At 48.3% G+C, this 23,201-nt stretch overlaps 1 protein-coding gene across 22 annotated transcripts in view; it reads left to right on the forward strand.

Annotated features, from left to right (window-relative positions):
• The window catches only part of mypn (myopalladin), an 828,299-nt gene that overhangs the window by 799,648 nt on the left and 5,450 nt on the right, over positions 1–23,201 (forward strand). For all 22 annotated transcript variants that reach the window (XM_085994999.1, XM_085994998.1, XM_085995000.1 and 19 more), the window contains 2 exons: positions 13,877–14,042; positions 15,551–15,684. In XM_085994999.1, coding sequence (XP_085851125.1) covers positions 13,877–14,042; positions 15,551–15,684 — 300 coding nt within the window. The remainder of the gene's footprint in view (positions 1–13,876; positions 14,043–15,550; positions 15,685–23,201) is intronic.

Here is a 23,201-nt window from a genome sequence, read left to right on the forward strand (position 1 = left end):
ATTCTATTTGCCTTCCTAATTACTTGCTGTACCTGCATGCTAACTTTTTGTGTTTCATGTTCGAGGACACCCAGATCCCTCTGTACCACAGCATTCTGTAGTCTGTCTCCATTTAAATAATATTTTGCTTTTCTATTCTTCCTACCAAAGTGGATAACCTCACATTTCCCCACATTATACTCCAGCTGCCAAATTTTTACCCACTCACTTAACCTATCTACATCCCTTTTTCAGATTCTTTGTGTCCTAGTCACAACTTGCTTTCCCACCTATCTTTGTATCATCAGCAAATTTGGCTAAAGTACACTCGGTCCCTTCATCCAAGTCATTAATATAAATTTTAAATAGTTGAGGCCCCAGCACTGATCCCTGTGGCACCCCACTAGTTATAGTTTGCCAACCTGAAAATGACCCATTTATCCTGACTCTGTTTTCTGTTAATTAGCCAATCCTCTATCCATGCTAATATATTACCCCAACACCATGAGCTCTTATCTTGTGCAGTAACCTTTTATGTAGCACCTTATCGAATGCCTTTTGGAAATCCAAATACACTACATCTACTAGTTCCCCTTTATCCCCACCCTGCTTGTTACATCCTCAAAGAACTCTAATAAATTTGTCAAACACGATTTCCCTTTCATAAAACCATGTTGTTTCTGCTTGATTGTATTATGATTTTCTAAATGTCCTGCTACTACTTCCTTAATAATGGATTCCAGCATTTTCCTAATGACAGATGTTAGGCTAACTGGCCTATAGTTTCCTGCTTTCTGTCTCCCTCCTTTCTTGAATATGACCCATCTTTTCAAACTATCAAATATTCCAGGAAAGGTGCAACCAGTTTATTTCTCTACCCCCCCCCACATGTATGCCCCTCCATCGGTATTTACTTCACTGATGGTTGCCCTTGGTATTAGTGTATGGTGTGTGTTGTCTAGGTTCTAATCTTATGCTCCTTCTATGTGACATCTCAGTGGGAGAAACAAGTATGATGGCAAGTTGTTGCACCTCAGTAGAGACCTTGTGACTCACCTGTGATGAATGCCATGTTTCTGCTGGCTTATGAGATGTACCTGTGTCTGTGCTGGCTGACTGCTCCTGTCCTGGACCTGCCTCTTTTGCAGTCATCTGTATATCTGGCTGGGATGGGTGGATTGATAATCAACCTGAAAGGTCAAGTTCCATCTCTCTCTTCCCCACCCTGCTGGCTGTCCTTTGACAATGACGAAGGATTTTTGAGGCAGCAAACAGCATGAAGCCTGCAATCCAGGTCTTTTCAAGCCAATCCCCAGGCCTCTAAACAAGAAGTGATTGCCTTCTATGATTAGGACCGCAAGTTCTCAGTAGAGGCAGACACAGTATTGATGAACAATGCTGCACCAATGCTTGAATCCTCTGTCTTCAAGGGCTACCCTGCAGTTTGCCCCAGTTACCACTCACTTCTATTAAATCCGTGTGTTAATGGAGACACGGAATGCAGGAGTTGGTTTAACAAGTCTTCACTGAATGGAGACACTCTGAAAACTGAAACTACAGAAGGCTGCTAGCGCCTTTTATACAGGGGTGGTCACTGCCGGTACTGCAGTCTGAGACCAGTTATTCCCTTAAAGGGACATACACAACAATTCCTCCCCTTTCAGATAAACAGTACATAACATTCATTTAACAACTAAATGATAACTAATTACAATTACAATTACAGTTGCTAGATACATTGGTTGAGGTTAAGCAATTATAAGTTCAGTCTTTGAAGAGCCTTCCTGATTCTGTCTGGATAACGCCTCTTTGGGGTATCAGGTTCTTCTGGTAAAGTTGAGTCGGGATCAATGTCGTTGTTTGGTTCATCTGCTTCCAATATCACCGATTCTGCGGTAGATGCAATTGGTACGTCGGTTTCATCGCCAGGTATATCAGATCGTGCTGTGGAGTTGACATTTTCCAGTGACTCTAGAATCTGGTCAGCATGGCGTCTTACAATGCTCTCTCCAATGTCCACGGTATACATGAGAGGTCCTTGCCGTGTACAGATCGTTCCTGGCTGCCATTTCTCTGTGCGGTAGTCCCGGGCCAAAACTGGTTGACCTATCTTAAAACTCCTGGTCGGCCTTTCATTCATATTCTGAAACTACCTGTTCTCCACATCTCTTCTGATGTTCGGCTTAACCAAATCCAAGCGGCATCGTAGTCTTCGATTGAAGAACATCATGGCAGGAGTTTGGTTGGTAACCGCATGTGTCGCATTCCGGTAGGCAAACAACAAGTTGTCCACCTTGTGTTGTAGGGGTATATCTTCATTACACATTGCCTTGATAGCCTTCTTGAATGTTTGAACAAACCTCTCGGCCAATCCATTAGTGGCTGGATGATATGGGGCGGATGTGTAATGCTTAACACCATTGTTCTTTAAGAACCTCCGGAACTCTTCAGACACAAACTGTGGTCCATTGTCAGAGCAAATCTGTTCAGGCAGCCCATTCCTGGCGAATATGGTTCGTAAGACTGTGATAGTTTTTTCTGTGGTGGTTGAGGACATTTTTATTACCTCTGGCCACTTTGAATGTGCATCCACCGCAATTAAAAACATCGAGTCCATGAAGGGACCAGCAAAATCAATGTGCACCCTTTGCCATGGAGATGAGGGCCACTCCCATGGATGTAGAGGGGCTTGTGGTGGGGCGTTTTGGACCTTCTGGCATCCTGTACAGCTCTTGGTCATCTCTTCGATTTCTCTATCGATTCCCGGCCACCAGACAAACGCTCTGGCTAAGTTCTTCATTTTTACCCCTCCCAGATGACCCTCATGAAGCTCATTGAGCACTCTATCCTTCAATTTGGGTGGAATCACTACTCTGGATCCACACATCAAGGTTCCTCTGCACACTGACAGCTGTTCTCCTCTCAGCGAGAATGCTGGCAGCAGTGGTTCGCCATGTGCTGGCCATCCCTTCACCATTAAATCATAGACCCGGGATAGTGTCGGGTTATTTCGTGTTTCCTTTTCTATGTTTGCATTCGTCACAGGGAGACATTCGACTATGGTCGAGTGGAATATCTCCATTGGATCCAATGCAAGTTCTTCTTCCACCGTCGGCAACAGTAGGCGTGACAACCCATCAGCATTCCCATGCTGTTTAGTTCCTTTGTACTTGATGTCATATTGGTGTGCCCCTAGGAAAAGGGACCACCTCTGTAGCCGTTGTATTCGACAGGCACCCTTATTTTTCCTCTGGGGTATACTTTTTGCACCGTATACGTCCTCAAGACAGTGGATGTCCCTCTCAAGGGTATGTGTGAGAATAGTCGCTCGTAGTCTCGTTGATTCATGACAGTTAGAGCTGATCCTGTATCCAATTCCATTTTAACTTGGGACCCTGCTATCGTGAGGGTGACCCAAATGGTTCGGTGATCCTCTTTTGCAATTACGTTGTGAAGTTTGAGACAGCTTAGTCTCTTGTTCCCGGATTCACTATTGCTCATCTGGTCTTCGGAACTACTGTCCGTCACCTTTTGTACTTTCCTGTACGGTTCCTTAGTAGCCTTTTTGTTGTCGTTGGTCTTCTTCTCAGACCTGCAAATGCGTGCAATGTGTCCCATCTTTCCGCATTGCCTGCATATTTTGTCCTTGGACCAGCAGTCCTTCTGGTCATGGTTTGTTCTGTCGCAGCGATAACATTTTGCAAATCCCCGTGTCATTTCGTGGGTGCGGTATTCCTGTGGCTTTTGTTGTATTTCCGCAGCTCCCCTTGCTGCTGCTTCGTACGATACTGCCACGCTGAAAGCTTTATCTAGCGTCAGCTCTTTCTCTGAGAGTAACCTCTTCTGGGTTCCTTCACTCAGGAGTCCACAGACAAATTTGTCCCGTAAGGTATCTGCCAGTCCTGCTCCGAACTGGCAGTGCTTTGATAGCTTGCGTAGTTCCGTAAGGTAATCAGCATTGCTCTCATTTTTATGCTGATTTCTCCTGTGGAATTTAAATCTTTCTGTTATCAGCAGCGGTGTAGGATTTAAGTGTTCCTGTAGGGTAGCAACAATTTTGTTAAAACTCTTCGCCTTCGGTTTGGCTGGAGTAATCAGGTCCCGCAATAGGCCGTACGTTCTTGCGCCCATTAAATTTAGCAATACCGATGCCTTTTTCTCCTCGGCTATTTCATTTGCCTCGCAATATACCTCGACTCTTTCCACATACGTGGTCCAGTCTTCTATTGCATTATCGAAGGCAGTGATATCGCCAGTCTTTGGCATCTTGAAAATCTAAGATGGCGTCTCCCGCGCTTTTCCTTCGTCCCCGATGGATCAAAATGGTGCCTCCCGCACTTTTCCTTCCCCGCCGAGTTAAGATGGCGCCTCCCGCGCTTTCTTGCCGCTGCTGCTGCTGTCAACGCCGCTCTCCGCGGTATTTTTATTTTTAACCGTTCCCGTCATGGAGCGGACCCTCTGGGACACTTCCCTCCCTCTTCTTAGGTCCGAACGCTGCCCGGCTGCGAAGCACCGGCCGCGCCCTGTGTGCTCCACCCTCTCTCTCTCCCTTTGCTTCCCGACTCGCTGCCCGGCCCCGTTGCAGAGCCACCCGATCGAGCTCTAGCTTGCCGCAGCCCAGGAAGGATCAGTGCACTACCTGCCACCAGCCCGATTAGCTGGGAAACCACTGACTCGGGAACCAAGCCTGGCTCTTGACAGTCTCTCCTGCAAGTTTTCAATCCGATGATTTGGAGGGCGGTTGCCCACGGTTGACGCCCGTTTCTCGAGTTCCTTTGAATTATATATTTTTTTCTTTCTTCTGGCTTCGACCTTCAATAACGTCGTCTGAGGTGCTGCCGAGTTGCAGGTAAGTTCGTTTCTTACTCGTCGCCAGTATTAAATCCGTGTGTTAATGGAGACACGGAATGCAGGAGTTGGTTTAACAAGTCTTTACTGAATGGAGACACTCTGGAAACTGAAACTACAGAAGGCTGCTAGCGCCTTTTATACAGGGGTGGTCACTGCCGGTACTGCAGCCTGAGACCAGTTATTCCCTTAAAGGGACATACACAACAACTTCATCGTACCATGTAGATTCCTAATACCATGTTGCATGCTTACACAGATGTTATGGTAGCATTATTCCATGCGTGGAGCTCCGAAGATTCTCAAAGGACTGCGGACTTCTGTTAATGAATCAGTGTATTATGTAGCCCCAGTACGGTACAAATCCATGGGTCCTACAACAGCTGCCCATCTGGTTTTAACGCTCTTTTCTCCTCCTTGCTGCTCTTCAGCTTCCACTCTCTCCTCCTCACTGGTGGTCAGTGCTTCATCAGGCTTCTAACTCCACAGGGTCGATTTTAACTCTTGGCTGCACTATGCTTCAATTCCATTTACCTGCCTTTGATCCATATCCCTTGTTACCCTTACCTAAAATAATCTATTTATCTTAGTCTTGAAATTTTCACTTGGCCCAGCATCCACAGCCTTTTAGAGGATATATTTCCAGATTTCCACTACCCTTTGTGTGAAAAAATGCTTCCAGATTTCATTCCTAAATGACCTAACTGTTGAGATACCGCGGCAAACGTGGGAGTTGAGACCAGAGTTAGTAAAACACAACTGCTTTATTCAACCTCATGGCAAAGAGGAACTGGAAAAGCCTGCGCATCCACTTAAATACTCCCCAGACAGGAAATGCTCCCGGCAGCCTGTCCCTGCGGGAAACAAGTTGCTGGAAGAAAGGGCCCCCGGCTGGGGGCGTCTGCATAAACTGTCCGTGCCGCCGTGAGCGGATTATGTCCAGTGGTGGCGTGTCGCCACAGAGCTCCCCCCAGAATCCGCTTAGGAGGAGTGGACGAGTTGTGACGGTGGTGTGATGGTTCTGCCGGAGCGGCTCTGAGTGGTCGCCGGTCTAGTTGGTGGGGCCGAGCGGTTCGCCGCCGGCTGTGCTGGCTTGCTGGCGGGACGGCCTCTAGTTGGAGGCCGGGCCACGGGCACCTGTTCCCCTGGTTCTGTGTGTGCTGGTTTGAGCTGGTCGATGGAGACTGTGTCGACCCTGTCGCCGAGTCGCAGCTTGAAGACCTTGTCCCCGGTTTGTAGTACCTCGTACGGTCCGTCGTACGGGGGTCGCAGGGGCCAGCGGTGCGCGTCGTGTCGCACGAAGACGAAGCGCGCCTGCTGTAAATTTGGCGGGACGTGAGGTGCGAGTTCGCCGTGTCTATTGACCGGAAGTGGGGCGAACTGCTGAGCGGAAGAGAAAGAGTTGAGCCGCTGCTGTTCGGCCGACCAAGGCGTGGTAGCCTCCGGAAGGAATTCGCCTGGGACGCGCAGCGGTTGTCCATAGACTAACTCCGCTGCCGAGGACTGGAGGTCTTCCTTGACCGCGGTGCGTAGGCCTAGTAGCACCCACGGTAGGCGGTCAGTCCAGGTACTGTCCTGCAGGCCGGCGCGGAGTGAGGCCTTGAGTGACCTGTGGAAGTGTTCACACAGCCCATTGGCCTGCGGGTGGTACGCCGTGGTTCGGTGGAGCGTCACCCCGAGGTTGCGTGCTGTGGCCGTCCAGAGTTCGGAGGTGAACTGGGCGCCTCTGTCGGAGGTTATGTCGGCTGGTACGCCGAACCTTGCGACCCAGGTGTTAACGAACGCCCTGGCGATGTCGGCTGTAGTGGTGGAGGGCAGCGGCACTGCCTCAGGCCAGCGTGTGTAGCGGTCGACCATCGTGAGGAGATAAGTTTGGCCTTGCGAAGGCGGCAGAGGACCGACGATGTCGACGTGTACGTGGTCGAAGCGGCGGCTGGGTACCTCGAAGTCTCCCAGGGGTGCTTTTGTGTGTAGCTGTACCTTAGCCGCCGAGAGGAGGTCTGGGTCCGTGAGCTGGGCCGCTGCTAGTTGCGCATAGACGACCGCGAGGTGATTCGCGCAGATGGCAGGACAGGAAAGGCAGTCGGCGACAACGTTGTCTCTACCGGAGACGTGCTGGATGTCTGTAGTAAACTCTGACATGGCCGCGAGCTGGCATTGCTGCCTAGCGGACCAGGGTTCGGTGTGCTTGGCCATCGCGTATGTGAGCGGCTTGTGGTCCACGTACGCGGTGAAGGGGCGGCCTTCCAGGAGGAACCTGAAATGGCGGACCGACAGGTGGAGCGCGAGAAACTCGCGGTCGAAAGTAGAGTATTTGACCTCCGGGGGGCGCAGTTGGCGGCTGTAGAAGGCAAGTGGCTGCCACGCGCCATTGACCCACTGCTCGAACACGGCTCCGACCACATGGTCGGAGGCGTCGGTAGTGAGCGCGACCCGGGCATCGGCCCTCGGGTGCGCGAGCAGGGTGGCGTCGGCGAGCGCATTTTTGGTGGCGTCGAAGGCGGCTGACGTGTCAGTGGTCCAGGCTACGTCCATCTTGCCGGATTTACCTCGGAGGGAGTCGTATAGGGGCTTCATGAGGGCTGCAGCTCTGGGGATGAACCTGTTGTAGAAGTTCACCATCCCGAGGAACTCCTGGAGGCCCTTGATGGTTTTGGGGCGGGGGAATTGCTGGACGGCCTGCACCTTGTTGGGCAGGGGGACGGCCCAAGCAGGGGTGATGTGGTGACCGAGAAAATCGATCTCGGTTAGGCCGAATTGGCACTTCGCCGGGCTGAGGATGAGCCCGTGTTGGGCTAGGCGCCCGAACAGGATGCGAAGGTGTTCGACGTGTTCCTGTTTGGAGGAGCTGGCCACGAGAATGTCGTCTAGATAGACGAATAGGAAGTTCAGGTCCCGGAGGACTGAGTCCATAAGGCGCTGGAAAGCCTGTGCTGCATTCTTGAGGCCGAAGGGCATCCTCAGGAACTCGAACAGGCCGAATGGGGTGATGACGGCCGTTTTGGGGATGTCCGCGGGGTGTACGGGGACTTGGTGGTAACCTCGCACCAGGTCGACCTTGGAAAAGACGGTTCGTCCGGCCAGTCGGGCCGAGAAGCCCTGGATGTGTGGCACCGGGTATCGGTCGGGGGTGGTGGCGTCGTTGAGGCGGCGGTAGTCCCCGCAAGGGCGCCAGCCTCCGCCGGACTTGGGGGCGATGTGGAGGGGCGAGGCCCAAGGGCTGCTGGAGCGGCGGATGATGCCGAGTTGTTCCATGGTGGTGAACTCGGCCCGCGCGATTTCCAGCTTGGCCGGGTTGAGTCTGCGGGCGTGGGCAGAAACTGGGGGGCCGGTGGTGGGGATATAATGCTCCACACCGTGTTTGGCGGCTTTGGCCGAAAAGGTCGGGTTAGTGAGGGCGGGAAACTCGGCTAGAAGTGCCGAGTAGTCGTCCGTGGCTCTGGCGAGGCAGTAGGTCGTCAGGCCTGCCGAACAGGCCGGGGTGAATGCGCCGGGGATGGGGGCCATAGTGTTGATGTCGATGAGGCTGTGCCTCGGAATGTCGACAAGGAGGCCGTGGGCGCGTAGGAAGTCGGCGCCGATGAGTGAGCAGAGGACCCTGGCTGTGAGGAACTCCCAGCGGTAGCGGCGGCCTGCGAGGTCGAGCGTGACCATACGGGTGCCATATGTGCGGATGTCAGAGCCATTGGCTGCGGCCAGCGTGATACCCCGTGCGCCGCGTTGGATTTCGAGGGCGGAAGCGGGGGTGATGCTGTGCTGGGCCCCTGTGTCGCACAGAAATCGGCGGTTGGTTCTGTCGTCGGTGACGTACAGTAGAGGCCCCGCGGCCATCGCGGGGGCCGGTGCGGGGGGGGGGGTTTGAAAGTGCACGGTGGTGTGCAGCGTTGGGCCCTAGTGCCAAAACGGGTGTGGTAGTAGCAGTGACCCGGAGTGGTCGGGCGGTCGGGCCTAGTGGGCCGGGAAGACCGCGTGGTCGTTGCCGTGAGGTCGGGCGCGACTTCGTGAGTGGACTGCGCAGAGAGCAGCCGGTCGGCCTTTTCGGCTATGTCATTCAGGACCGTGAAGCCAGACTCCACAATGAGTGGGCGGATGCTGGCGGGGAGCTGCCGAATGAAAAGCGTGCGAAAGAGGGCGCCGGTGTTTTTGTCATCTGAGAGGGACAGCATGTGGGAAAGCAGGTCCGACGGTGAAGCGTCACCAAGGCCGGGGAGGTCAAGGAGTTGGCAGTTGCGCTGGTAAGAGGACGTTTGAAATTTTTTAAGGAGCGCAGCCTTCAGATGTTCGTACTTGCCTTCCACTGGTGGATCCTGCAGCGCTGCCCAAACCTTGGGGACTGTGGCGTAGGTGAGAGAGGAGATGAGGTAGTCGTACTTTGTGGCGTCGACTGTAATGTGTTTCAGCCGGAATCTGGACTCAGCTTGAACAAACCAGGCTTCGGCCAGGTTCTCCCAAAAGTCCGGTAGTTTAACCGTGACTGCGTTTGTATCCGCCATGCTAGCTTAGGATTCGTCCTGAGCGTCGGGGTCACCAGTGTTGAGATACCGCGGCAAACGTGGGTGTCGAGACCAGAGTTAGTAAAACACAACTGCTTTATTCAACCTCATGGCAAAGAGGAACTGGAAAAGCCCGCGCATCCACTTAAATACTCCCCAGACAGGAAGTGCTCCCGGCAGCCTGTCCCTGCGGGAAACAAGTTGCTGGAGGAAAGAGCCCCCGGCTGGGGGCATCTGCTTAAACTGTCCGTGCCGCCGTGAGCGGATTATGTCCAGTGGTGGCGTGTCGCCACACAACTTTAATTATAAGATTGTGCCGCCTTGTTCTGGATTTCCCAATCAGAGGAAATAGTTTCTCTGTATCTACCCTGTTGAATCCCTTTAATATTTTGAGCACCTCAATTAGATCACCACTCAACTTTCTCTGCTGGGACCTCATAGAAGTATAGGAAATACTAAAAAGTAAACCTGGAACAAAGCTTCAGATACACCAGGGTAGCAGGACAAGAGGGCCCAGGTTTAGGTTGTGAAGGGCAAGTTTGGAACAGACATCAAGATGTATTTCGACACACAGAGGGTAATCAACAGCTGGAATGGGGTGGCAAGAAAGGTGACTGAGGTCAGGACACTGGTTCATTTAAGAATCAGCTAGATCCTGAAGTGGAAAGACAGTAGGGCTGGCATTCTGGATCAGTGTGCTCAGGTCCATAGGGGGTCTTGACCCTATAACCTTCTGACTCTTAGGTGAGGGTGCTATGACTGAGACAAGCTGATGCAAAAGTATGGTTGTGAATGAGTGGGTTGCTGGAAAATTGCCATCATCAACAATTGAAAAAAGTGAATTTAGACAGTGAATAATTGGAAGAGAGTCCACTCCCCAATATTCTCAGAGCTCCATGCACTTTCCATTTACCAAAGCTGCTCTTCTACTTGCAGCACAAGATAGCACAACTACATGAATGGCCATTCACTGCTTGTGGAAACAAAGTTTAAAAAACCTTTCCCCCATTTGAGGAGGCCATGTTGGAAATCATTACCAGGGTGAACATAGAGGGATGGGAGAGCAGTTTACAGCTACTGCTGACATCCTGGTTACAAATCAGTATTCTCATTGTAACATACATGCTAAGAGCACTGCAAGACTTTGCAAACTGGATTTAAATAGCAATTAACCTGGCATTTAGAAATTAAACAACTCTCCTGAATTCAGCACCAGAATGCTGACATATCAATTCATGCCAGGAATAAGATAAAGCCAGATAAATTGTGTGTACTACAGTGCCCTTACAATTACTCAGCCTTAACGAGGCAGATTATCCTTTGCTTTGTGCCCATGTATGTTTATTTTCTGGGAACAAAGCAGAGGGAAACGGGGAAGGAGACCCATTACACTGAGTCTTGGCATTTTTTTTCTTCATGAAATCATCTGTGGGTTTCCCCCATGGCAGTGTGAATCGAAAGCAAGACTGCAAATGCAATGCTAATGAGACAGAAATTATATCAAAATACCGCCCACCTCATTTTCCTGGGTCTCCACCTGGTGGGGGCTTAGAGAGGTGAGTCATTGGGCTGGATTTTGTCAATGGGAAGCTTTTGCAGGTGGGTCTGCTGCTTGCCGGCTTTCAATCCCGCCTCCATTAGCTTCTGGCCAAACAGCGGGATTTTCTCCTGATTGGCCTTGTTAAACCCGCCCAGTGGGCTCAGCGGGCCAATTGGGGGAAGTCAATGACAGAGCACGTCAATGTATGACGTGCCTTCTGTCAATCTTTTGAAAGAAGAAATGTCAGCATTTGACAGCTCTGTGAAGCTGTCAAACATTGACATTCTGTGTAGTTTGATGAGCCCTTGTGTTCAGGACTCATCAAACCTTTCAACTTTGCAGAAATCACCTGGCTGATGGTTCAGAGGATCCAACAGCCAGTCTGTGAAATCTACAATGGCGATATCGGGACTCCGGCTCCACAGCGGCTGAAGGCTGCAGGCAGAAACAAAGGTAAGTGAACATTTTATAACACTTTACACTCACCTTACATACTTACCACCCCACACTTGCACCCATCACTCACCTCTACATTGCACTTTCAGACCCCTCTGACCCCCGCAGACCTCCTACTCGTCTCCTACACCCTGGCGGGGTTCCCTGAGGTCGGGAAGCCTGCACTTCGGATAGAAAAATGGGGCTAATCCTATTTTCTGCCTGTTAACAGACAGTTAATAGGATTTAATCCCTTTCCCACCTCGAGGAGACGGGGCCCGGGGCTGGACAGCTTCCCACCTCCTGGCAAGAGGGCACAGAGGTGGGTTAGGGGTGGGCTCGCCACCCGCCCCCAAATTCTGCAACTTTACTGGCAGTCCTGCTTCCATACCCGCCTCCTCGGGGCTGACAAAATTCAGCCCATAGTCTTCGGGGAGATTTGAATGAGGTTTTTAAAATAATGAAGAGTCTAGACGGTGTCCATGTGGCTAGACTATTTGAACTAGATAGGTTAGGGAGAATCAGGGCTATCTGTATATGTTACGTAAGCATAGAACTAGGTTAGATGTCAGGAGGGTTTTCTTTTCGCAGAGGGTCTTCGATCTTTGGAACAAGTTGCCAGCTCGTGCAGTGAGTGTGGATTTGCTGCAAGTATTCTAAAGGGAGCTGGATGAGTTCCTGGCTGAGGCTGATATCATTGCGAACAAAAGATAGGTGGGGTATTGGGTAATGTGCCTCAAGGTCACTCATCTCTTGGAACTTGTTTTGATCATCTTTGGGGGTCGAAGAAGAATTTCCCAGATTTTTTTTCCTGAAGTAGGCTAGGTTTTTTTTATCTGCTTTATTGCTTCTTCTGGGAGGTTATGTGGTTGCTGGTGAGTGGAGGGCTATTGGGATCATGGTGCTCAGGTCCACCATGACTGTATGGGACAGGCTCGAATGTTCAGTCGATCTTTTCCAGTTCATCGTTTTCATATGTCGTATATAAACGCAGCAGCACCCATTGCAAATTGTGCATAGCCCCCTCAGGTTAAAGGATATTAGACAAGGCATTCTCTCCTAACAATCTCCTGCCACCAAAAAGCTAAGTTATTTTTTGCAGGTCCAGCAAGGAGGATCATCGGGATTTGAGGCTTTCTGACTGTTTTTGGACAGCAGCCAGAAAACCTCGAAGCCCCCCACTATTACCATTGAGAGGCCTGCAGTAGTGGTATACTTTCCTCCCTGCTTTTGGGCGTAAGCCCCTTCCAAGGGGTACATAAGCACCGGGGAATATCAGGGCCTTGGTAATTACCTGAACCCATGAGTAAGATTTGCACTTAGGCAAATCAGGGAGGAAAATTGGCCTCAACAAGTGTTAATAGCAGCACCAATTGTAATGTCTGGGGTCTATTTTCAGACTAGAGGTGTAACCTGCCAACTTTACGCTATGTCAAGGCATCACCACCGCCAATCCACCCACCCCCCCAACCCACCTCCCGCTTCAAAGTTGGAAAATTACCCCAACAAGCAGGCTTCAGAAGCAAATTGCTCTCCTCAATCCCTTTCACAAATTGGTACACAAGGATTGTAAGTGGCTGTATGCTTTCACCTGCTCATACTGTAATTATTTGAATGGCTTTATTGGAATGTAACTCAGTGACTTCCTCTTTGACACTGGATTCCTGCCAATGTTGAAATTTTCCCTCTCTATTTAAAAGGTTAATTCATCCGTAATGCACAAAACCTGGATTAAATACCCACCTTTTCCGAATTCTAGTAATTTTTGAGTATAGGTAATAATTTCCATTGAATGTGAATCTTGGTTTGGCCCAGCTCCCTGCTCTGTTCTCTATCAATATAATGAAGGCTTTCAAGGAGCGTTGTGTATCCCAGCAGGTTTGAAGTTTTTTTTTCTGTTGTGCAATCTGAAATCCTAAATAAATTTGGTTTTATTGATGTATTATAAGAAAAACATGGGTAATATGCTATAACTAATATTGCTTTATATTAGTTAGATACATCCCTCGCTCATGAACACAGATCCCACCACAAAATTGTTGAGTTTAGAATATTTATATGTTGATTAACATGTTGCATTGCAACAAATCCATTCCCTCCTAACTATAGAAAATAGCGGAGTACAACTACTAATTCTATCAGATACACCAAATGAAAATGTCTTTTCCTTGTGTATTCACACATTGCATGTTCCCAATTGACTTTTCTGGTATTCTAGTAGCCCTTGACACGTTCAGTGATTCTAACTAGTTGCAGGTTTTCCATTTCAGGAGAAGAAAAATGGTAGCACTTGCCATCTCTGTCCCCATGCATTCCTCCTGTTGGCCGCTACTGCTACAGCTCCTTTCCATTAGTTTTCATTTATATTTTTAAAATATGGTAAATTTATATTTGTTAACACAACTGAAAAAAATCACATTACTCCATGAGAAGATGAACCATGCCAACAGGAGGCAGCAGTTAGTTTGTGCAGCAAAAACAGGGTGGGGAGAAATAATATAAAACTAACAAAGATCAAAGCTGATGTTCTAAAATACTTGTTTTATTCTTCGGTTTCCATTTGTTTGGTTTGGTTTTGCAGCAAAAGAAATTACAAAGGCACCTGTGTTTATCGAGAAACTGCAGAACACAGGAGTGGCAGAGGGCCACCCAGTCAGAATAGAGTGCAGAGTGATGGGCATGCCACCTCCCATAATCTTCTGGAAGAAAGACAATGAGACGATCACTCCCAACAGGGAAAGAATAAGGTGCGTCCAGACTACACTGTATAGTATTACCATAACTGCTATTAATGTAACAGACAGTTGCTTGGTAAAATATGACTTTGCGCTCCCACGAGGACTGCATTTTGGAAATTTGGGCACATGTAGCACATGATTTCATGACCATTTTGGTCCCACCTGAATTTCTGATAAGCTCCTAGTGAGCAAGGCTTCCCTTAAGTTATCCCTATTGTATTTACCTAAGGTAAATTTACACCGCAGGTGCTAGCCTGAGACTGGTAGCTACAGTTCAGGGTCCAGGCAAGCAGAACCCTGCTTATATCACTTGGCTCCTGTCTGGCTGGAAACTTAGAGAGAGCTCTCTCCAAACAGGTAGAAATTGAAATGTTTAGAGACTGTGATGGGGCGAGCCTCTGCCTTTAAACATCTAAATTTAGGTAGGGTAGATTTTAATAGTGTCCAGGAGGTTCAAAGGAGCCCATGGTTGTACACTGAATGCATTGTCAAACCAAAGCAGTGTCAGATTACCCCCACTCCACTCTGCTCCAGAGCCAAGCAAGCTCTAACACTAAACTTATGCTGTAAATACAGCTGAAGAGTATAGACTCTGTAAAAATTATTCAGAGCTTCCAACTGCAGCATCACTGTAGGTAAGATGGCCTCATATAACCCTGAATAAGTCAATACCTGAAAAATCTCTTTCTTACTGGAGTAAGTTTGAGGCAGTGCCTTGTGTTAGATATCACTTTTTTCAGATTGTTGCATTAGTCAGTTGCACTGAAGTATTTGTGAAAAAATTCAGATTCAGTCTTGGTAAAACTAGTTGCAATGTGATATTAAATATATTAGAGTGTCAGTTGTGGCTCAGTGGGTAGCACCCTTGCCTCGGACTCAGTAGATTGTGGGTTCAATTCCCACTCCAGAGACTTAAGCACAAAAATCTAGGCTGATACTCCAGTGCAGTACTGAGGGAGTGTTGTACTGTCAGAGGTGCCATCTTTCGGATGAGTTCTTAAACCGAGGCCCCGTCTGATCTCTCAGGTAGACGTAAAAGGTCCCACGGCACTATTTCGAAGAAGAGCAGGGAGTTCTCACCGGTGTCCTGGCCAATATTTATCCCTCAATCAACATAACAAAAAATAGATTATCTGGTCATTATCACATTGCTGTTTGTGGGAGGTTGCTGTGCGCAAATTGGCTGCCGCGTTTCCTACATTATAGCAGTGACTGTACTTAATTGGCTGCAAAGTGCTTTGGGACGTCCGGTGGTCATGAAAGATGCAATATAATTGCAAGTCTTTCGTTTTTTCTTTATAAACTCATCTATCTGCTTTCACTTGGTAATTTTTTTTCTAAAATATAATAAACTTAAAGTTACAACTGAAAAGACAATTAAGTTACCTATTTGAGTGAGGATTTGTATTGTTTAACCTGAAGTACATTGCCAAAGAATATTAGTATGAATCACCAATTTGCCTTCCAGTTTGTTTTTATATGTGCCTAACTAAATCTATGGCATTTGTCTTACCCAGCATGCACCAAGATACCACAGGGTACGTCTGTCTCCTGATTCAGCCAACCAAGAAGGAGGATGCTGGTTGGTATACTGTGTCTGCCAAAAATGAAGCAGGAATAGTGTCTTGTACAGCCAGACTGGATTTATATGGTTAGTGTGTTCCTGAGTGTTCATTGCTTAACAATTATTGGTGTAGATTTTCATTGGCATTGCTGGGCAGAAACAGGGTGATAGCGCCCATAAAATGGTGGAGGAACCTTACCAACCTGCTCCCAATCCGTCCAACGGCAACTCTAGAAGGACCTACCGCTGGACACCGGAACCAGGCAGTAGGCACTTTTAATATACATAGGAACAGGAGTAGGCCGTTGAGCCCCTTGAGCCTGTTTCACCTTTCAGTTAGGTCCTGGCTAATCTGTATCTTAACTCCATCTGCCCGCCTTGGTTTCGTAACCCTTAATACCCATACCTAATAAAAATCTATCAATCTCAGTCTGGAAAATTTCAATAGACCCCCAACCTCAACAACTTTTCGGGGGAGAGTTTTCCAGATTTCCAGTACACTTTGTGTGAGAATGTGCTTCCTGACATCACCCTGAATGGCCTAGCTCTAATTTTAAGGTTATGCCCCTTGTTCTGGATTCCTCCATCAGAGGAAATAGTTTCTCTATCTACTCTATCAACTCTTTTAATCATCTTAAACAACTCAATTAGATCACCCCTTAATCTTCTATACTCAAATCAAGGTCCTATGATGTCAAGAGAATGAGTGATTGGTTTACTTGCAGAACCCTGCCAATGCCTTTACCATTCAAAATGGTTCAAGACAGGTGTTACTATTTACTGAAACTAATGGAAGTAAAGGTGGCATTTCCATATTTTGTAGGTCCCTTTTCAATATTTATTAATGCAATGCACATTTCTATTGAACTCATGGGGTCTTGAAGGTTTTCTTGGAGAATATCATATCACAACCACGACCAAAATTTAACACAAGTTGGTACTAGTTGCCTGACTCACCGAGAAGGGGGGTGACGATGGCAGATTTGAAGGGGAGGGGGTTAGTACCTGCGGAGAGGGAACCGCTAAATATATCAGCTAACATGGGGGCCAGGAAGGGAAGTTGGGTGGTCAGCAGTTTAGTGGGAATAGGGTTGAGAGAGCAGGAGATGGATCTCAGGGACAAGGTGAGCTCAGAGAGGGCATGAGGGGAGAAACTACAGAAAGATGTGAGACCAGGGTTAGGGCAGGGGGGGAACCTTGGGGGAATTTTGGTTTGGTGGGCTATGGGAAGGGAATTATGCAATAGAGGCAGCTGATCAGATGGTCTCAATCTTAGTGACAATGAAATCCATGAGCTCCTCACACTTGTTGGAGGTGGAGGGGGCAGGGGAGAGGGGTTTAAGGGGATGGTTGGTAGTGGAGAAAAGAAGCCAGGGATTATCTTTGTATTCCAGAATGGTCCTGGAGAGCAGTTTTGGCAGTGGAGAGCAGGGCTCAATAGTGCTTAATGTGGTCTAGCCAGATCTGGTGGTGATTAGTTAAACCAGTTGTGTGCCATAAATGTTCAAATCTGCATCCCTTGGATTTAGGGGAGCGAAGTTGGAGGCTGTACCCCATAGGGGCCATACCCCATATGTAATATATTACACAGACCCCTGCACTAGACTGGAAAATTCCCGGTGCATAAAATGTCAGCGCAGTAGGACCTTTACCTCTGCAGACAGAGTGGTGGCATCCTTCTCCTCATCAAGGAAGGCCAAATACAGAGGAATACTGTAAGACGTGCGGAAATCGCCCCTCGCCCCCTCCAACAGTTTCCAAAGTTCAGACCCGTCGAATAGATAACACAAAACCCAATGAATCTGTGAAACTTCTTTTACTTAAAAATCAGCAAGAGATTACAAGTAAGCATCCGACAGTTATGTAGCATATAACAATTCCCGATTATACCTCAGAATACACAGAGCTATCCCTTTACATTAAGCTCAAGCAAAACACCACATACATACAGTACTAACACCAGCGATTGGTCAATTTGGCGATGACTAGACGTATGATTTCTGACAACTGACCAGGTTGCCCAGCTGCAGCAGTGAGTGTTTTTAAACAGCATCTTTTATACCGTAAAACCTGGCAACTCTTCCACTGTGTATGTGTCCCTAATTATACGGCATTAGTTGTTTTTCAGTTACTCTTATCAATAGTTCGTTAAGCATCCATGGGCCTTCAAGGCCGGCTACATTCCATAGTTCGAGGATGTTTCTGTTTTTGCAATAATTCAACAGTCCTATAGTCTGTTCCCACAGAACCTTCCTGTTGTGTATGTACCTTTAAGAGAGAACTGTTTTACAGCTCCTGTATACTGTAGTACCGGCAGTGACCACACCTGTATATAAAGCCGGAGCAGGCTTCTCTACTTCAGTCTTGAGACTACTCTACCCTAGTAAACACCTGTTGATTGTTAAGTTACAGCCTCCGTGTAGTTCTTGGGGAAACATCCTATTTAAAGAATCACGGATCTAACAGTGGCGACGAGGTTGATTCGAATCTGCCTGCAACTCTGCATTTCCCGTCAAGGAGTCGCTCCGGGAGGACGGTGGAAGAAAGTCGAGGCCAGAAGCACGGGCGTCGACCACGAGCAACCACCCAGTCATCCGGCAGCAAGTGAACATCGCAGAAGTGGCTGTTGAGAGCCACGACGATCCAGCAACAGACTGGCAACAGGTGCAGCGCACACCCTTCCCGGACAGCGGCGGCGGGAGCCGACCGACGGCGTAGAAAAGCTGAGCAGCGTCGATGGGGTAAGAGAGAGGGTGAAACGCACAGGGCGCGGCCGGGGGTTAAAGAACCGAGCGGCGTCGTGGAAAAACAAGCAGAGAGAGAGGGTAAAGCAGCAGCCGGGTTCAGGACCGAGCGACGGCAACGGGAAAGGCGCACAGGAGAACGCGCAGAGCACAGCCAGGGCTCAAGGGCTGAACCACGTCCGCGGGGAGAAGAAGGGAGAGCGCGGGAGACGCCATTGAGACGCGGAGAAGAAGGGAGAGCACGGGAGACGCCATTTTTTTTTGAAGCCGCTGCGGAGAAGAAGGGCGAGCGCGGGAAGGAAGGAAAGCGCGGGAGCCGCCATTTTGTTCCAGCGGAGAAGAAGGGAGAGCGCGGGAGACGCCATTTAGACAGTTAAATTACACCCAGGGATGGCGAAGAATGGCAGTATCACGGCGTTCGACAATGAAGTCGAAGATTGGGCGACATATGTGGAACGCATTGAGGTGTACTGCAGGGCGAATGAAGTGCCAGATGCTAGGAAAGCACTGGTTTTGTTAAAATCCATGGGTGCAAAAACTTATGGCTTACTGCAAAACCTGATAACCCCAGAGAAGCCCATGGAGAAGAATTTCGAAAGCATAGTAGAAATCCTACAGGACCACTTAAACCCCACACCGCTGCTGATAGCAGAAAGATTTAAGTTCCACAAAAGGAACCAGCATAAAGACGAAAGCAATGCTGAGCACTTAACGGAACTGCGCAAGTTATCGAAACACTGCCAGTTTGGAGCGGGACTATCAGATACGTTAAGGGACAAGTTTGTGTGTGGGCTTCAAAGTGAAGGAACCCAGAAACGGCTTTTCTCAGAAAAGGATCTTACGCTGAACAAGGCTTTCAGCATGGCAGTATCACATGAAGCAGCCGCATGGGGCGCTGCAGAGATACAACGGAGACCGCAAGAATACAGCACCAATGAAATGTCATATGGAGCAGGGAAGTGTTATCGCTGCGGCAGAACAACACACGATCAGAAGGATTGTTGGTTCAAGGACCAAGTGTGCAGACAGTGTGGAAAAACAGGACACATAGCAAGAGTCTGCAGGTCAGGGAAGAAAATCAACAGCAAGAAATCTCCACAGGAGAAGTACAAAAAGGTACATAAGGTGATAGACCGTAGTTCAGACGAACAGGGAAATGATACAGACTCCGGAAGCAAGGAGCTGGGTTGTCTGAAACTACATAAGGTAACCAAAATGGAGGATCACCAGACTATCTGGGTCACACTCAAGATAGATGGAGTCCAAGTGAAAATGGAATTGGACACTGGATCAGCCCTAACAGTCATAAACCAAAGGGACTACAAGCGGCTATTTCCACATATACCCTTGAAAGCTACAGAGATTGTCTTGAAGACGTACACGGGGCAAAAAGTCTACCCCAAAGGAAAAATAAGGGTGAAAGTGATATACAAATGCCAGGAAATACCTAAAATGGACCTATATGTATTGCCAGATGGAGGACCACCACTACTAGGACGTGAATGGATCCGGAAGATACAATTAGATTGGCATTCCATACAGGCACTGAAGGTTGAGGCCAAAAAGGATGATGACGCCACACCTGGACGACTGTCAAAAATGCTAACTGATGCACAAGAAGTGTTCCAGGAGGGACTCGGAACACTAAAAGGCATAACAGCAACGATTAAAATAGAGGAAAATGCAAGTCCAAAGTTTTTTAAGGCCAGACCGGTGCCTTATGCGATCCGACCAGCCGTTGAAGCAGAGCTGGAAGGGTTGGAACGTTCAGGAGTACTGTCCAAAGTAGACTGGAGCGAGTGGGCTACACCCATCGTCCCTGTAATGAAGAGGTCGTTGAGTAATACGCCTGGGGAACCAAAGGAGGTCCGCATCTGTGGGGATTTTAAGGTGACAGTGAACCCAGTCCTTCACACGGTACAATATCCGCTTCCACGGATTGAGGATATTTTCGCCTCGCTATCTGGAGGTAAACGCTTCACCAAAATTGATCTGGCCCAGGCATACTTGCAAATGGAGGTAGAAGAAGCCTCGAAACAATACCTCACGATCAACACTCATAAAGGTCTCTATCAATACAACCGACTGGTGTTCGGGGTAGCATCGGCTCCGGCTATTTGGCAAAGGGCAATGGATCAAGTCCTGCAAGGGATTCCAGGGACCCAGTGTTATTTGGACGACATCCTGGTCACGGGCGAAAATGACAGTGATCACCTCGCCAACCTGGAGAAGGTGCTCACTAGATTAAAGGAATATGGGCTACGAGCTACTCGCCACAAGTGCGAGTTTTTCCAGAAGCAGATCTCGTATTGTGGCCACATTATTGATGAAGAAGGGTTACATAAGTCTACTGAAAAGATTGAGGCAGTAGTCAAGGCTCCAGCACCGGAAAATGTGTCACAACTGAGGTCGTTCCTCGGGCTGGTAAACTACTACCATAAGTTCTTACCAAATTTGTCTACAGTAGTACACCCACTGAATACCCTACTGCAAACGGGGGTACCATGGAAGTGGAATGATGAATGTAAACGAGCTTTCCAGAAGTGCAAAGAATTGATCACATCAAAAGAGGTGTTGGCCCATTTCAACCCAGCACTACCAATTCGGTTGGCATGTGATGCATCACCCTATGGTATTGGAGCGGTGCTGTCGCACAAATTCCCAGACGGGTTGGAGAGGCCAGTAGCCTTTGCGTCTCGGTCACTAACCTCAGCCGAGCACAACTATGCCCAGATCGACAGGGAGGCCCTCAGCCTAGTATAGGGAGTAAAAAAATTCAACCACTATCTGCATGGGCAGAAGTTCACCTTGCTGACTGACCACCAACCACTTGTCTCCATCTTTAATCCAAAGAAGGGCGTTCCGGTGATGACTGCACAACGGTTACAAAGATGGTCCCTTTTTCTAGGAGCGAACCAATATGAAATAGAATATAAAGGCACGAAACAGCATGGAAACGCTGATGGGCTATCATGCTTGCCACTGCCTACTGTGGAGGAAGCACCAGCAGTGGACCCTATCGAGATATTTTATTCGTCAATAATTGAACGATTGCCAGTAACTAACGCGGATATAGAGAAGGAGACCCGCAATGATCCGACACTGTCTCGGGTATATGATTTGACGGTGAGGGGATGGCCAACACATGGCGACTCACTGTTGCCAGCATTCTCATCCAGAAGAGAACAGCTGTCAGTATGCCAGGGGTCAGTGATGTGTGGATCCCGAGTGGTAATTCCACCCAAGTTAAGGGAGAAAGTGCTCAATGAGCTTCACGAAGGTCATCTGGGAGGGGTAAAAATGAAAAGCCTTGCTAGGGCTTATGTGTGGTGGCCGGGGATTGATCAACAAATCGAGGACCTAACCAAGAGCTGCTCAGGATGCCAGAAGGTCCAAAATGCACCACCACATGCCCCTCTACACCCATGGGAGTGGCCCTCCTCTCCATGGCAATGGGTGCATATTGATTTTGCTGGTCCATTCATGGACTCAATGTTCTTAATAGCAGTGGATGCGCACTCGAAATGGCCTGAGGTGATAAAAATGTCCTCAACCACTACAGAGAAAACGATTGCAGTCCTATGGACCATATTTGCCAGGAACGGCTTGCCAGAGCAGATTTGCTCTGATAATGGACCACAGTTTGTGTCCGAAGAGTTTCGGAAATTTATGAGAAGGAATAGGGTAAGGCATTACACATCCGCCGCGTATCATCCAGCCACAAATGGATTGGCTGAGAGGTTCGTACAAACCTTTAAAAAGGCGATAAAGGCCATGTGCGATGATGAAACTCCACTACAGCATAAGGTGGACAATTTCCTGTTAACCTTCAGAAATGTGACACATGCAGTTACCAACCAGACCCCGGCCATGATGTTCTTTAACCGAAGGTTGAGATCTCGTCTAGATTTGCTCAGACCAAATGTGCGAAGAAATGTTGAGGATAAACAATTCCAGCACATCAATAAGAAGCCGACAAGGAGCTTCAATGTAGGACAACCAGTCTTGGCCCGTGACTACCGAACAGAGAAATGGCAACCCGGAACGATATGCACACGGCAGGGGCCATTAATGTACACAGTGGATGTCGGGGAGAACATTGTGAGATGCCACGTCGACCAGATCTTAGCGTCACAGGAACGAGTCAACCCCATGTCTCGCATACCTGGGGATGAACCCGACATACCGGTAGCATCTACCTCAGAAACAGTAGCAGTGGAAACTGATGAACTAACCGACGAAAGGGGGCCAGAATCGCCTCCGCACCAAGAACAAGAGCCTCAGGGAAGGCGCTATCCAGAAAGGATCAGGAAGCCACCCCAAAGACTGAATTTATAAATGGACTATTTTCAGTTAATGTTGCATGTTAAAAATGTTGATTGTTAAATGAATGTTATGGTACTGTTAATCTAAAAGGGGAGGCATTGTTGTGTATGTACCTTTAAGAGAGAACTGTTTTACAGCTCCTGTATACTGTAGTACCGGCAGTGACCACACCTGTATATAAAGCCGGAGCAGGCTTCTGTACTTCAGTCTTGAGACTACTCTACTCTAGTAAACACCTGTTGATTGTTAAGTTACAGCCTCCGTGTAGTTCTTGGGGAAACATCCTATTTAAAGAATCACAGATCTAACACTTCCAAGGTCTGTTTACCTTTTATGTTGAAAGCCAGTTGGCAGCCTTCACACTTTACAACCGTAGCATCTTTTATTTTTGTTCAGCAACCAGTCTCTTGGCCTCATGAAGCATGATGGTACATAAAATGTGGTCAACTTTTAAGTTTTGGTCAAGTTACAGCAGAAGTTATAGCAAATAGTGTGTTCTTACAATACCCAGAGGTAATGTCTTGCGCTCTGGCT

Source organism: Somniosus microcephalus, chromosome 8 (assembly GCF_052327205.1).
Source record: "Somniosus microcephalus isolate GS21.2 chromosome 8, FLI_Smic_1.0, whole genome shotgun sequence".
Classification (NCBI taxonomy): Eukaryota; Metazoa; Chordata; class Chondrichthyes; order Squaliformes; family Somniosidae; genus Somniosus; species Somniosus microcephalus.